Source organism: Anser cygnoides, chromosome 6 (assembly GCF_040182565.1).
Source record: "Anser cygnoides isolate HZ-2024a breed goose chromosome 6, Taihu_goose_T2T_genome, whole genome shotgun sequence".
Lineage (NCBI taxonomy): Eukaryota > Metazoa > Chordata > Aves > Anseriformes > Anatidae > Anser > Anser cygnoides.
Genome location: NC_089878.1, coordinates 6,429,749 through 6,446,798, shown reverse-complemented (window position 1 = coordinate 6,446,798; position 17,050 = coordinate 6,429,749). Strand labels below are relative to the sequence as shown.

Here is a 17,050-nt window from a genome sequence, read left to right as displayed (position 1 = left end):
TCCACTGGAAAAAAAAAAAAAGTAACCTGTATTAAAAATTCTTTTAATCTGAGCCCTAATATAAGTTAGGACTTATTTCCTTTAAATCTATGAAATTACTGTACCAAGCAGCTGTAAGACTAGAATCACTCCTTTTTAGTTTGTCTTGTACCACAGTATGTAATTTTTAGTTATCTAGTCCAAATCACTGGCCCATTTTGATCAATGGGAATTATCTTATATCCCTGTTTTTGTATGTTTTCATTATTTTCTAAAAGAGAGGTTACCAGAATGACAGTTTCCCAGTGGAAAAAGGTACTTAACGTGTAATTCATGACTTGTTATAGGATCAAGATATATAAAATGGTTTTAAAAGCTGCTTTTAATAACTGTTGTTTGTCTGACTATAATTTAATTCTTGTTACTCTCTTGATTATGAATAGCTATGTATAGATATGTTATCAACTATTGAAATGATTGTCTTTCCAAAATATTACTTGGAAATAGTTTGGAAGTATATTTACTTGAGTCGGGCCTATCTTATTTCTCACAATTACGCTATTTTCAGTTTCTTGGCAGCACGGAGGTAGAGCAGCCCAAAGGCACAGAAGTTGTCAGAGATGCAGTTAGAAAGTTAAAGGTAAGGAACCTTTGTAATGAAATACAAATAGAATGTATTCTTAAGCTATTCACACAAATAAGACACTTTGCAGGTGTTTCCAGATAAATTAATGAGTTCTGGAAGCAGTTACTTTTACTTGACTTTTCATTGGCATGTAGATGTTTCCCTATTGTGTCCATATTATCAGATACAGCCTTGACTTTACTGTTAGTGACAGCCAATATCTTTAAAGCTCTCCAAATGCTATGAGTTGTGGTGGGAAATGCTGATTTGGTTTGTTTGCTAAGTCACCTCACAGTGGAATTGTGCTGGTTTGTGCTGAGCTGCTGAATATGCTACTGGAGCATTGGTTTATTATTTAGCTGTAAAAATTGTTCTGCCTATTACTGTACTTTCCATAACTACTTCTAGGATTTTCAGTGTTCACTTAAACAAGAGCCCCTCTGAAATATATGGAAAATTATGGAGTCTATGTGGAACATCTTGATTCTGTGTTATTACCATAATTACAAAAAAAAAGGGGGGGGGGGAGGCAGGGGATTAAGGGCATGAACCACACTTCATGTATTTCAACTTGTAAGATTGAGGGTTCCCTTGAATAAGCTTTCTTTACACAACTGCGTAGTAATTGTGTTCAGTTGTATTGAAACAGTTCGTCACTGTCATTTTGTTCTACTAAAAAGAGTACAGCTGCCTTTAAAGACTAGCTTAGTCAATTCTTAGTCTTCTATGCCAAAAAGATGTACTGTATTGCAAGTTGTCAGACATTAACGCCTAGATGTTTTCAAGTGTAAGTATATGTAGATATGATTCTTTTTTTAACAGAAGCAGCATACTGCAAGTAGAAACAAAGTGCATGGTTTTGTATGTACCTTACACAGTTTACAGGTAATAGTGAAGTGAAACCTGTTGTGTTGGATGCTTTCCATTTATACAATAACACTATGCAGAACAAAGTTAGCTTGGTGCAAAAATAATGTTAATATAATAGTCTGGCATGGGGAAGCTTCAATTTCATTTTTAAGATGTTATCTTAGACTCCTCCTAAAGTAAAGAATCTGCTGAGTGTCCCTGTCTATCAGGACAGTTCACTGGTGGATCCACGATACCCTGGGCTTTTACTGAACACTACAGGTTTTTGGTATGTTGGATTATAAGATTTGGTCCCTTAAAATACTTTGCTCTGAAACCAGGATTTTAACCACCTGTTCTCTGACATGCATGAAGATCCAGAACTATTTTTCCTTTCTTGGGCAAAAACATTTGGCACCCTAGCATGAAAATTTTCAAGTAGGAGTTTTCAGTATATTCTTCTTCTGCCGATGGAGTATGTAAATAGCTGTCTTAACTTTTTATGTGTGTTACCTAAATAAACCACCTTGGAGATGTGTGTCAGCATCACTGCTGACAGAGTGGCAGCGTTTTCTTCAGACTTGGAAGTTCGGAGCTTAATTGACAAATATTATATGGAATCTCATATAATTTCAAGCTGATTAGAAAACTCAAAGTAATTAAAGATAATTTTTGGAAACAACTGAAAAATATTGGAGCAGAATTTCAGAGAGCAAATAAAAACAGATTATGTTTCAAGTAATCCTCAAGCTATTGAATACTTACAACATAAAATGTTGATTTATGTTCTGTATCAGAATTCTTTGAAGAGAAGCCTAGAGATACCGAGTTTTATTATTATTAACACAAATCTCTCCTTTTTGAGAACGTTAGTTTTTTTTAAAAAAAAAAAAAAAAAACAGCTTGAAAGCTAATGCCTTATATTAAAAGGAAAAGTTCTTAGTGTTTTTTGGACTGAGAGACTTGCTATATATATATTTTAAAGTATGTAGCTTCTGGTGCTGTATTTTTGATTATATACAGATTGTTTTTAATCACAATTTTGTTAAATCACAGTTTGTTTTTAATGAAAATTAATAGCTAGAAAAATATATTAAAAAAATGACTCAGCACATGGAGCTATTTTTACAACTGGAGAGCATTGCATTAACAACCTTTTGAATACTGTCACTGTAAGCTATTTTTTCATCACATCATCAAGCTATATGAGAAAATACATTTGTAATGAAACTCTTCACTTCTTTAAATCAAAAGCTTTCCACTCATACAACAAAGAATTTTTCACTTGCCAAAATAAAGTTTTGTGCAAAACTAGCATGCAACTCCTTGAACTTGCTTTCACCAGCAGGTGGGGCTGATGTTCTGCAGTAAAATAAAATAACTTGGAAGAATTTACATTTTCTTGATGCTTCATTCTACTTCTTTAATCCTGAATGCAACTACTACTACTATCTAAATACTTGCTAATTTTACTGGTTCAGTTGCAATGTTGAATATACAGTTGCTTCAAGTATCCGTATTTAATTTTTCTGGAAGGTTGTCCAAAGTTTTTATCTAGTCAGGATTTTCACTTGTATTTTCAAACTTGGGGCAGTACTGCAGGACAAAGAAGAAATTTGTACACTAATACTTTCAAGTGTGTTTTTTCATTTCTAAGATAAGGGGGACTGTTCTCATAATTTATTACAAACCATTTCTTCCTTTCAGTTTTCTAGTTAAATCTATAAAATGAAATAAATACTCAGCAAAGTGGTACCAAGATGTTGGATCAGAATAAGTCTATGTTAGTCAAATGTGTAAATGTCAAATCACACTTGATAAAATAAAGTAAAATTATATGTTATTTTAGTTAAGGAGGGACATAATGTTTCAATTAGTCTGCAGAAATGAATTTGGACCTTGTCAGAAAGTTGAAGGGTTGCCAGAGGTGAAAAGAGATTGCAAGATCAATCTGCCCAGGGAAGTGGTTGAGTCACCATCCCTGGAGGTCTTTAAGAGACGTTTAGATGTTGAACTTAGTGATATGGTTTAGTGGAGGACTTGTTAGTGTTAGGGCTGAGGTTGGACTAGATGATCTTGGAGGTCTCTTCCAACCTAGACAGTTCTGTGATTCTGTGATCAGCACAACAGATGGAAAGGGCAGCATAACCAGACCCCTAGTAAGAAAGTGCTGTTGAGCAGGGTTAGGGAGAAACTGGAAATAAACACTTGTGTTTTGGGCTGTTCTTGTTTCAGTTATGGCTGTTCTCTTTTACCCACCTTCCTGCTCAGTGATTATGAATGAACAGAGATTATGTAAGTGGCACTAATCACTTTGAAGCCACCTGAAATATCATCATTTCATTAGATCCACATAAGATGTGCATGAGAGCTTGGACCATAATAGGACCTAGAAGAAATGGTGATTGTTTTCATCAGGCATGTCTTTATGGTGAATGTTATGAAAAAGTAGAGGAAAATCATCGTCTCAAAGTTTGGTAGAAAGCTGTCTTTCAGCTTAGATAACTGTGTTACCCCCCAGCAGACACCTTTATAGATGTTCACATGAAGTGGCACGTGTGGTGTCTGACACACTGGAAGTCTGTGTAAAATGAAGGAATTGAACCTTTGTAGCCTCGGCTGAAGATTAGCACCCAAATCACAGAAACTTCCACCTTTGACATTTCATGGTTCTTCTTAATCACCAAAAGAGGTGTATATATTAAATAAAGGCACATAGATTTGATATGCATAAGTTAAAATTGATTTTGGCAGAAAAGTTTTTAACTACTGTTTTTTTAACTGAAGCTCCTGTCTGATTTTGAAATGTTTATTTTCCTCATGTTGTTTTGCTAATTAGCCTTCTGATTGCAGTTTACTAATGCTCAATGCCATAAGCATTTCAAATATATTTTTAATAATAATATGAAAATATGTTATTTTCCCTGCTACTTTAATAAAAGATAAGACATATGAAAGTTTTTTCTTTCATTTAAAAGCAAAATGATACCATAGAAGATAGATTGATTTGTATGTCTTGCTTCCCTTTAAAGGGAATTAAATTATTTTAAACTATATTAAAATACAAGGTTAATTCTAAAGCTGTTAAATAAAAACTATCTCATTCTACTGAGCTGCTCATACTATGTTTGGGCCAAATTTGGGTGTCTTGCCTGAGAACAGTATATGTATAAGCTAACTGCTTAAGAATTTGGACATTTGTATCTCATCCCAAGCCATGCAATGATTCATTATAATTTTGTATCATTGTCCACTTTTATGCCAATGGGAGGCTACAGATTTTTACGCTCTTAAATAATGTTATTACTGCATGAGCTACAAATATTGCTTTGTTTGCAGCGTGTGCTGAAAGGACAAAATGAGGAGTGTAAAACTCCTGTGTCCAGAGGCCCCCAAGAGTCCATGTGTCCTAGCTTTAGTTAGGACAGAGTTAATTTTCCTCCTAGTACCTGGTAGGGTGCTATGTTTTGGATTAGGATGAGAAGAGCGCTGATGACATGCTGATGTTTTAATTGTTGCAGAGCAGTGCTTACACCAGGCCAAGGACTTTTCAGCTTCTCACTCTGTCCTGCCAGCGAGCAGGCTGGGGGTGCAGCAGGAGCTGGGAGGGGACAGACCCAGGACAGCTGACCCAAACTGGCCAAAGGGGTATTCCATACCATCTGACGTCATGCTAAACAATATATAGGGGTGGCTGGCCGGGGTGGGGGGCCGGCTGCTCGGGGATAGGCTGGGCATCGGTCAGCGGGTGGTGAGCAATTGCATTGTGCATCACTTGTTTTGTACACATTATTATTAGTAGTACTGTTATCGTTTTTATTATTATTATTATTATTATTTTCCTGTCTTAATAACCTGTCTTTATCTCAACTCACAGGCTTCGCTTTCCCATTTCTCTCCCCCATCCCAGAGAGGGAGGGGGGAGGGTGAGCAAACAGCTGTGTGGTGTTTAGCTGCCAGCCGGGTTAAACCACAACACCATGTTAACAAGAATGAACACATAGAAGTAATAGGGAGAGGAGAAAAAAGTCAAGTGGCAGATACCTGAGTATGGGTTCAGGTCTGCTGGTCAAAACCTACACAAGTCTGGGAGGTGGCTGAACCAGGCATTCTGAAGAGGTCAGATGCAAATAAAATTACTTGTCTGTGTCTGTATGGTATCTGTCATTACACAGATCAGGGAGTGGGCAGGAAAAGCATTAAGAAAATAGCTACAATAGCTACACATTTTCTGAATTTATTGACATGTACTTTTCAGTCACTGGATCTCAGTAAACCTTTGATTTAAAAGCTTGTTCATCTCTCTTGGATATCCATGGTGAAGAGATTCTTTTCCTTATGTCTTCCATGATTAACTTGTTTTTGATTTGCACCATTTCTGTAGTTGATAGAGCTGCTTATAAAGTGCCTTTCTGGCCCTGTGCTAACTCTTGCAAATATTTAGTAACTTTTCTCCATTTTGTCAACATTCCTCTGAATTTGAAAACTTCAGAATGTAGAATTTGAGTTATGATTTCACAAGCAGCTGATACAGTGCATCCTCCCTGGTCTTCTTAAGAACTAATTCAAAATATCCAAGGATTGCATTATTCTTCCTGGTCATTGCATCATGAGAACAGTGTACAGTTTGTGGAAAGCCTACCGTGACACCAAGACTTACTTAATTCTTTCTTCATAGGTTAATCTCTGAAGAAAGAAATTTTGTTCCCAAATGTATGATTGCAAAGTTGTTATTGCACCAGAGGTGGCTTGTTTGCATACTGGCAATGTATTCTTTACATTATTTGCCACTAGATCAGTACTACAATTCTGCAAACTTGCTCTGTAATGATTTGAGATTTCACTACATATCATTAGTAACTTTTTCTCTCATTTTTAATCTTTTTTTTTTTTTTTCAGCCTGCAGATTTTATTAGTAATTATTTTCTTCCTGGTCATTTTTCAATACTGTCATGCTTAAGAAATAAACCCTGCTGGAATACATTAGAAACATATCTGCCCAATGACAATTTCCTGTTTATAACTGCATCTGGAGACTAACTTCACTAATACTTTCTTTGTATTGCTTCATTTCCTAAATATAATGGCATGCAAAGCTTAGTCAAATACCTTGTCTACTTTGACAAGCTGCATTTTTTTTCTTTAAAAAAGCTTTTTGATCATCATTAATTTCATTTTGCTTAAGTTCTTCAGTTCTTGAACCTTACATATATCTTTTGGGAGCAGAGACGTGGTAGGGTCAGTTTGTTTACCCTTATTTAGTATTGGCAGGAATCATCTTCTGGAATTTCTTCAGTGTTATAAGACTTCTTGACTACTTGGAGCAAGCTTTGGCCAGCTGCTCTAAAACTTGTGTAAGTTACTCAGATTCATTTAATTAAAATTGTTTTCATGTTGTAGCTGTTCAGGTCCTTGATGAGATTATTAAAGTTGGAAACCCAAGCCTTTCATCAACATTCTTAATATGCACTATGGCTTTAACTCCATAAAATTAAATATTATTTATCCTTCTTGTGAACTACTGCACAGAAATACTTGTGCACATCTACCGTATAATGAATGGGACCAGGAAGCTAGCGTTCATTCAGGTTCAAGGCTGTTCCAAATCATTGCATTCTACGGGATTATTATTTATGGGGTAGGTATGGTTTTGTGCACTATGATGTGCATTGGGAATTGAAATCCCCAAGCTTTCCAGGTGATGCGTGTGTTTTGTGGTCATTCAGTTTTACATGTATCAGAGTAAGCCAAGCACAGAGCCCTGTTGTACTGTTAAAAGGCAACACGTGTGTCCTTGAAGTTTTACCCCCTAAAAGTTTATAATCAAACCATAAATCAGAAATGAAAGCTAAATTAAAATAAAATAAAATAAAATGTGAAGGTACAAAAATGATCTGAGAGATGATTTAATTTTATATTCACCTTTAAAAAAAGTCTATGCTAATAAAACATTTGTTGGCCTATCACATATTTTTAAAGCAGAGGTATAAAAATCAAACAAGTCTAGCTGGTAGTATAACATTTAAGTCTTTGGGGAAGGAGGGGTTGGATTAATTTTTATTAAAGAAAAATATTTTTCCTACAGCAACTTTGAAGTTTCCTAGAAAGTCAAAAAATATTGATAGCCAAAATGCCTGTAAAGCTGTTTCATTTTTTTTCAATTAAAATTTTTTTTTTAAAATAAAAACTTCATATTTGATGACCCACCTTAAGTAAAATAAAGATTAGGGGATTGTTATTAGACTGTACTAAAAGTGTACTTTAAATATGTGAGAAATGTGCTTGAAGACAAGTAGGAGTATAAAAGGATGTATAAATTGCAAGAGCTATACGCATGACACTGAAGACAGGCAGAACAAAAAGTTATTTCAGATTTGCTGAACTTTTGAACAGCTGTTTTTCTCTAGGAAGTCATCATGTACAAACCTTCATTAAATACTTGGTCAGTGACTGTAGCAATCCCAGCTGTTGAAATACAAAATGGCTAGTAAGATTTAAGGGTCAGTTTTGAGAGTGGTGTGGTTTTTCACTGTGGCAGGCTTTTTTTTGTACTTCTTTTGGTTTGTTTTTAACTAACTTTGGAAGCATGGTACAACTTCGAGTGCATTCATATAGGTGCCAAGCAGAGACTCTAGCTCCTCTGGTCCTCAGTGAGTTATTGTCCTTATTTATGCATTTGAAAGGAGCATTCCCAGCTGTCAAAGACTGGAGAGGAAAAGGGCTGGTAACAGAGCAAAGTGCAGAGCAATGCCATATCTTTGCTGAGAAAGTTACCTAAGTTCATGACACTTCTTTTGACAGCAGTAGCAAATTTTAGGCTCTTTGTTTATTTTGTACACAGTGTTCATGAAGGAAAGGCAAGTCAGATCCAGCTGTTAAAAAAGGATTTATAAAAGGATGGAAAATATGTTAAATAGGATTTATGACCCAGTTGTAGGAAACGTCTAGCCATCAGCTAGTGAACCGTTAGCAAATAGATTCTGAGAATAGGATAGATCAAATATTTATGTGTTGACAGCTATAGTGCTTTCACACTGAACCTGTTTAAAAGAATTAATTTTCTTAAAACAAACGATACATATCCTTCATGACTTTGTATGGAAATGCATATAGGATTAGTGTAATGTGGAAAAAAATAATAATGCTCCCTGCTAAACAACCAAGCAGTTAACAAACTGTCTGTCAGAAGGTTTTCATATTTCTACTGTTCTAGTAATCTGATGTAACACTGTAAATTAAGTGCATAAATTACAGATAATATTTTCAAGAGAATCAGCTAAATAATTTAAAATTATAGTTTCCTACGCATAGGAATATTCTATAGTATGCAATCAGAAATGCTGTTGTGTGACCAAATATGACTGGGAATGGTTGGTGGTGTTTGTAAGAGCTTGTTGGAGAAGAAAGGAAAGAGCCCCAGGAGTTTACCTTTGCTCCTTTGCAGGAGTTAAGAGGAAATGAGAAGTAAATAAATAAATAAATAAATAAATTTATTAGTGATGTGATTGCTGTAATGCTTTTCATTTTATAGTTTGCAAGACATATCAAGAAATCTGAAGGCCAGAAGACTCCCAAAGTTGAATTACAAATTTCAATCTATGGAGTAAAAATTTTAGATCCAAAAACAAAGGTAAGAGACATACTTATCTGTGATGCTAAAGCAGTAACTATATATGGCTTTTGCTGCTTTTAATGTTTATATTGTTATATATTAAAAGCAATTACAATGAAAGCCAATCTGTTGATGAAAACATTGTGTTAAAATGCCATTTCCTCTTACAACATGTAGGTAACATCTTCCCAAGAAGGTACATGATGCTCAGAAATACAGACTTTAGCTAATGTGGGATGTAATTTTTATAATCCTTCCACACCAGGACTTTTAAACTCTGAGGAAGATGAAAATGCAGTGTTAATTATATGTTAATATGCATGTGGTGAATTCCATTCCAAGTGGTTGCCATGGTGTAGGTGCCCCCACATAGGTGTTTTTCGTGAATGTGAGGAGGTGGTTTGTTTGCAGTGACTCGTTCCTCATGATGCTGCTTTGTAATTGCACCTCACTTTCTTTAACTCGTTCATTTTTTTCTTCCCTTCTGGTATTTTTGAGTTTTATTATTGTGTCCCCCCTTCCCTAGAATGCGTATGTTTTTCAGGTGTTAATCATTTGTCTGTAAGCTTTGGGCCATAAGGACTGCTGTATGCTTCTCATCTAACAATTCCTGCGTTTTCAGCAGTTGTGGTCCATTGTGTCATCCCACTGATGGGCTTTTGGTTTGTTTGTTTGCTCTGGTATTTTGGAAGGGGTTACGTACTAAGCAAAACATCCTTCTCACAGACTTCAAAGAAGAAGAATGACATAAATACGATCAAGCTAAATGAGCAATTATTCCGTAGTCAGCAATTTGTAACAGATGAGTGCTCTTAAGTCTTTTATGCATATGTTGCATTTTGGATTTGAATGAAATGTTTGTTGCTACTTTTTAGTTCTGGAATAATTATGGCCGTTCAGAGAGTGATACTGCCTTTGGAGAAAAGCTAGTTTTTGTTCAGGACTGTATCTACTTGCAACTTATTTTCTCTTCAAACTTGTGATACAACCATAATTCAGTAATTCATAAGCACAGGGAATAAAAATATCCACATCAACTTCATTGCAGTTTTTGCATCCTCCTTACGTTGTATGGCAGAAGGGGGTACCAAACCCCATGTTCTGGCAAAAGCCATTTCAAAATAACAGTTTCATATGGGGAAAAAAATAAGGAAAAAAAAAAAAGGAAAAAAAAAGATAGAGACTAACAGAAAGCTGTGGGACATTTGGTCTTGGGGGAATAAGAGCATTTTAATCTCATTACAACTTTGTAAGTACAAACTCCAGTGGTTATCAGCTCTGAGCAGTCTTTTTACCTCTCCCCTTTCTTTTCTTAAAGCTATGTGTAATAGCAAATGTGAATTGAGGTTTCTTTCTTTTTGCAAACCTTACTGATGCTTTAGGAAATTACTTGAATTCTGTATTATCATCACTGACTACAATATTTTTTTCAGTGTGTTTTTGAAACATCAGTATCGTTACAAAGGAATATTGGTTATTGCTCATGTGATGACTATTAATTGTGGTTACACTGATCTATGAACCTAAAAGAGCCAAAACAAGCATGTGGTATTGTATGTAACTCCGTTAAAGAACTATAATGGGAACAACTTGTGTGAGAGATTCGGGGACACTAGAGAAATAGGATGCACAGAAGAACAGCTGTAAAGATTGAGAAAGGAGAACCCAGTTAGGGCAGGGGGAAGAGAAGGGGAAAAGATTGGCCATATGGTACATTTTTGGATAAAATGCTGACTGCAGAGAGGGCATGTCTTTGTTTATGAGTTAATTGCAATCTGGGAAGCCCAGTGCTGCACAGAAACTTTTTTTCCATAGATAATAGTTCACATCTAAACTGCATATTTTCCTTTAAAGCAAATACTGCTTTCCCATGTAATAAGCCAAATAAAATAAAATACCAAGAAGAGACTTGAAGAAAAACAACAAATTTTTTTTATTTCATTCTCATCAAGCTCTCTTAGCTGAAGAACATTGCAACTGCAACTTTTTAAGTAGCTCGTACATACTTTCTAGTGGAATATGAAATACAGTATCTACAATATGTAAATAATAATGTTTAAAGCTATTTATATTACACCTTAAATAAGCCATTACTAAGGTTTCTACTTTATTTCTCAGTGTCCTATATCTAGATAACAATTCATTTTATTTTTGTTTTCTGCACTTAAGGTAAAAAGGTAGTGACTCATTTTAGTACAACCATTTTAGCAAAACCTGGGAGATGATGAAATCTGAAGATGGTTTGCATCTGGATGAAGAAGAAAGTATTTTACATAATCAGTTCCTAAATATATTGCACAAGGACACAAAGAAAAAAAAAGTTTTCTAGAATAGAAATTACTGTCCAAATAAACAGTATCCAAATAAAAACTTCCTGCTTACGTTCAATAAAAATGGGAATATTTGTTAGACAAGCTGAGTTTAACTTTTCTTATACTCTTAAGTCCATTTCTTGGGCTCTTTCATGTATACAGAGGTTTTCTGTATCCCAGGCAAGTATAGCAGCAATTCCTTGAAAATAATCTTTATTTTTATTTGCAGGAGGTTCAGCACAATTGCCAGCTCCATAGGATATCATTTTGTGCTGATGATAAAACCGACAAGAGGATATTTACATTTATATGCAAAGACTCAGAATCAAATAAGCATCTATGCTATGTATTTGACAGTGAAAAGTGTGTAAGTATGCAAGATTCTTCTTTGGAAGAATGTGGGTGCCAGTTATGGCATTTGCTTTTAAGATAAAGCAAGAATGGTTAACAAAGGCAAATTGCCTGCTTGCTAACTGGGCTCTCTTTGATATAACCTTTCTTGCTAATATAGTGCCTTGTAAATTAGATGCATTAATTTAAAGGAGAGTCTTTTTTGGTCTAAGATGGTTTTCTGAGACAATCCTTACTCCCCAGCTCAATATCCTATGCCAAGGATGTGAAATACTCTCAGAGAACAGAGTGCATCCCACCAAGCTTGAAATGTTTGCACAGCTGTTTTGCAGAGATTACTGCAACCCTGTGGTTGAGATACCATCACAGGCACTTCTGCCGATGTGTCTGCCTCAGCCTCTCTTCCTCAGTTTTTTGTAATTTTTTATTACAGCAGTGCCCCTTCTCTGTCCTTCCTCCCACCCCTTTGCCACGTCTGTCAAGCTTTTAGTGCCTTGATCTGCTACCAGAGAATTAGTTTCAACAACCACTGACATTCTCGCATGTCTGAGATAAAGCAGGGCAACTGTTCAGTAATGTGCAATAGCAGAAAATATATGTATTTAAACTTCAGGATAGGAAATGAAGAAAATGGTGTCTATTTGAAACGTGTCATGTGTTTTCCTTGGCAGAAAGTAATTAACAAAGAAAAATACTGGAATCAACACCAAAAACGATGCTTAGTTGCAATTTTTGTTGTTGGTGGTGGTTAGGTGTTTTTTTTTATCTAGAGCCTCTCTTTCTGATTTGATCTGCAGTAGCTAAGATATACAAAGAAAACACTAGGGAAATAATTTTTTATTTTTATTTTTTAGAAAAGAGTTGCATATTCACTTACATAGAATTGACATGTCATTATATATCATTCTATTACATAGACGTTGTTCAGAATTGCTGTACACATCTGTTCATTTCTTCTCCAATTCTATCCTGTCTCTTTTACACACATTCGTGTGATTTTAAATTGCCCTTGCAGTTTCTGCACAGATGTTTGTCTTCAAAGCCAACCTTCCTTTTCCTCCCTCTGCTCTGATGTGCCACTTACTGTACTTCTCTTCTTTCCTTTCACTTTTTGTTCACTAGCACGCTCAGATTTTAAAGGATCCCACCTCAGCCAGCCGTTATCTTTCCAAGAAGAGAGCTAGCACTGCATACTCTTTCTATCCATTACACTGTTCTTTTACTACCTTAAACAGTTATTCTCTAAAGCGGTCCCTTGTAAGGTTTTTTTGGTCTAATCAGTCTAATTTGCTTAAAATAGTTTCTTGTATTTTCGTTATAAAGGTGGTTTTATTTTTGTTTCCTAGTTAACAGAGGCATTAATTTCCCCCTTCCTCTAGACCTGAGGTCTTCACACACCTCTACTGAATGTTGTGCTGATGGAGAAGAGGCTGGGATATTTTTATGTTGCTTTCGTAATGTTTTCTGTACTTTGCCAAGGAGTTTTTGCCATGCTCCTTTCAGTGTTGATTTCATGATAGATGAAGCAAACCCTTTGAACGTGATACATGGTGTAAAGTATTTTGTGATCATCTGAAATGGAAGTAATTATAAAAATATTTTTAATGCACTACTTTCAATTTGTTTTATGTAAAGGCGGAAGAGATAACTTTAACAATCGGTCAAGCGTTTGACTTGGCTTACAGAAAATTTCTGGAATCCGGAGGAAAAGATGTTGAGACAAGAAAACAAATAGCAGGTTTACAGAAAAGAGTAAGTTTTGAACTATAATTTCTAAATAGATAAAAGGAACATTCTGCTGTAATTTTGTTATGTTTTCTATGACAGCATTATTTCCATTCTCAGATTAGGAAGAATTTCAACAGATACTTAAAAAGAAAACTAAATAAAGACCTGACAAGCATGAAACAATATTTTGTTCTTCCATCTTTTTGAGGTGACTAACAGAAATGAAATGTTGAAATATATAAGATACAGATGTTCAGAGTTAATTATTTTTTGTAATCAGATAACTAGATAAGCGTTACTTCTAAATTACCAAAACTCAGATAAAGCTTATTGTAAATGGACGAGTTATAGATATTGTTAAAATGAATGAATATCCCAATAGCTGTTGCAATAATCACTTGCTTTGTAGATTCAAGAATTAGAAACTGAAAACACAGAACTGAAGAATAAAGTTCAGGATTTGGAAAATCAGTTAAGAATAACACAAGTACATGCATCTCCAGTAAGTACAAGAACATAACTCCTATATCTAACGTTATTCTAAATTTATAATCATCTGTGTTTTGATAATTATTAGTATCCATGCTGTTTCCAGTGATTGTGATAATCTCAAGTGATCATGTCACAAATCTGTAGAAGTGCAGTACTGAAGTAACAGTAAGATTGTGACACAACAGAAGTGCAAATGGCAGTCTCAATATATGGCAGTTCTTCAAGCGTCTTGTCACACCTATTTGTTGCTGCATAAAGACTGTAAATACTCCTTTGCAGATATCTAAGCATGCTAGCTAAGGATGAAGAACTCTGTTTTGAACTGAAAGCATCTGGTTTGAGAACACTGCTTTGTTTTTTTTTTTCTACAAACTTTCTGTCACAAGCATATCGTTACTTACACCTTCCGCTTTCTGAATGACTTCTAAAAACTTTTATCTGTCTTTCAAGGAGTCATTAGGGCCTCAGGAACTAGCATGGCAGGTAAAAAGGATCACCTAAGGGTTCCTCAACAGTCAAAATTTCTAATGCTTGTTCCAGTTCCTATAGATGACAAAACTATTTTTAAATGACTGATTGACAGTGACTTGTGTCTAGGCAGGACCCCTGAAAATGCAAGTTGCATTGCAGATTGAGCCTAATGACTCTCCCATTCTTAAAAGCCTATTCTCTCTATACACTGTTAGGTAACTGTAGAAATAAATTGAACTTCTTAATGTACTTATACTAAAATCTTAGAAAAAGACATACTGCTTTTAAGTTGTGTACCTTGGGCCACCCTGTTCCCACCCTGAATGTGCACCATTTATCTTTAAATGGATGTTCAAAGATTTGGGCAATGTAAAAGTATGTTTATAGCGATGACAATTTTTCAGTAGTGTCTATAGGCTTCTTTAGTATTGGTTAGATGTTTGTTTGCATGATGAAAAGTCAAGGTCATTTCATTTTCCTAAAGTATTTAGTAGAGAGAGCACAATAAATTATAAATATTTTGCGTAACTCCCACAGTTAAAACTGTTAATTATGGATGTCTTCTCACTTATGAATCATTCAATAAAAGGAGATAAACTTTTCCCATATGCTACATTTAAAATCAATTTGGTAAAAATATTCTATTTTCCTTAATTATAATTAGAGCCAATTTGTTTTATTTATGAATATAAATGTATTTTTAATTCATTTAAGCAGACACTGAAGTCTTTTATCATGGGCATGGTTCTCTTTCATTTAAATTAATGAACTAGGTAAATACATGTAGCAAAAAATTAAAGAAATGTATTAATAATGACCAAGAAAAATATCCTGTAGTGTGTGTAGCACGCACTCGTGTTTCTTTTCTCTTTTAATTCTGTAGTGTCTTATCCATTATTAAAGATGGTGTTAAGATGGAACAGCGATTTGTAAACTCTAGGTAGTGTTTTATTGTTAATTACAGTTGGTACAATGAATATGTATATTGCTTAAATATCATGCTACAACAAAATGATATATTAATTATTGATGATTACTAATATTAAATAATCATTAATTTAAAAAATTCTGAATTCTCTCATGACTAGAATTGCAGTAAGAGCCTGTAGATATTTAATATCTACTTTGCTTCCACAATAAAATAGTCTTAGATAAATTATCTGGATAAATATTGGAATAATTTGCCCAGACATGCTGGGGTATCTATAACCTTGGAGATATTCAAAACCTTGCTGGGCATGTTCCTCAGCAGCTCTAGTGAAATGCATCCTGCTGGACCAGGAGTTTGGATTAGGTGACTTTCCAACCTATTTGATTTTTTGATGAGATGTGCACCCAAGAATAAAAAGTAAACATTTTTAGGAAAATGTCTTTCTCAGATTATATATAGAAACATAGTCTTATCCACCAAACACTATCAACTTTTGTTCTTTACCAAGAGACATCATTCAAATAGGTCTGCTTTAAACTAGATTGTATCAATTAAATTAAAGCCATCAATTGTGCTAGCATAAAAGCAAGTACATACAGATGCAACATGTAGGTTGAAAATTTTCAGTGTAAGGAAGAAGCAGCATAAATATCCAAGACTGAGTTTGATGAAGGGACCATAAGCTGGGATGCTTGGAAGGGCAGGAGATATGATTTGGTGATAAATATTTTATCTTTTAATATGTGAGCAACAAGCATGTATGAAAGAAGGAGGTTACGAACACTTCATAGCACATTTCATTGTCTGTTATATTTTGCAGTAAATCTTACACACTTAATTCAATCAACTATCATTTCATACATGACTTTGTAAAGCCCCAGCTCCTGTTAGAAGAGAGCAGAAGCAGCTTAAGGATTTTTTTTTCCCCTTATGGACTGTATCAGTGCAGTTTGCTGTTACTTTGTGTGCTGCGGTCTAGAGAGGCATCATTTAATGAGGGATGGCAAGTTTAAGCTCTCATACTTGATATCTACTCTGATAATATTACTTGTGCCATTAACTGGCAGCACTGTAACTTCTAACAAAATGTTTAGTTTCCCTAGCCAACTACAGATTGTTGTAAAGCTGCTTCTGTTTATGCTTAAATAATACCTTGGATTTTCTGATTTTATGCTTTCTAGGTTGTTTTTGGTTGTTTGCACACTGCTTCTACTGTTTCTTAACATTTACTAGATGTGCAGAAATAGCTTTCCTATCTTATATGTTGTTGACTGTGCTCTTCTTTTAGTGATTAATGCATGGTCTTGGAAGCACTTGGTAATCAGAAAGTGCTTTAGCTCTTTAGCAGTCAACATTAGCAACTTGATTAAACAAGCATATACTTGCAGAAGCCCACGATGTTGCAAGGGGATGTGATGACAGTTCCCAGAACATGACAAATATGAACATTTGAATTGCGTGTGCTACATCCTCTCTGCCAATCCCCATCCCTATGGAAGGGAGCTGTAAGCTATGCAATCTAAGCAGATATCATTTTAGGCTGACAGTGGATGTGGCTTTCTTCTTCCACTTGAGGGAAGGCTTGGACTTTTAAGTACTTATTGCACCTGTAGTATGGAACAAAGCAGTTACAGACACCAAGTGATGCCACTATCATGCTTTCTTTGTTAAACTATTGATCTAGAATAGAATGTCTTTCC

The 17,050-nt window shown here is 35.0% G+C and overlaps 1 protein-coding gene across 8 annotated transcripts in view; it reads left to right on the top strand.

The window, feature by feature from the left end:
* GULP1 (GULP PTB domain containing engulfment adaptor 1) overlaps positions 1-17,050 on the top strand; it is a 150,568-nt gene that overhangs the window by 108,450 nt on the left and 25,068 nt on the right. For all 8 annotated transcript variants that reach the window (XM_048058445.2, XM_048058441.2, XM_048058442.2 and 5 more), the window contains 5 exons: positions 548-619; positions 8,985-9,083; positions 11,607-11,744; positions 13,364-13,480; positions 13,866-13,958. In XM_048058445.2, coding sequence (XP_047914402.1) covers positions 548-619; positions 8,985-9,083; positions 11,607-11,744; positions 13,364-13,480; positions 13,866-13,958 — 519 coding nt within the window. The remainder of the gene's footprint in view (positions 1-547; positions 620-8,984; positions 9,084-11,606; positions 11,745-13,363; positions 13,481-13,865; positions 13,959-17,050) is intronic.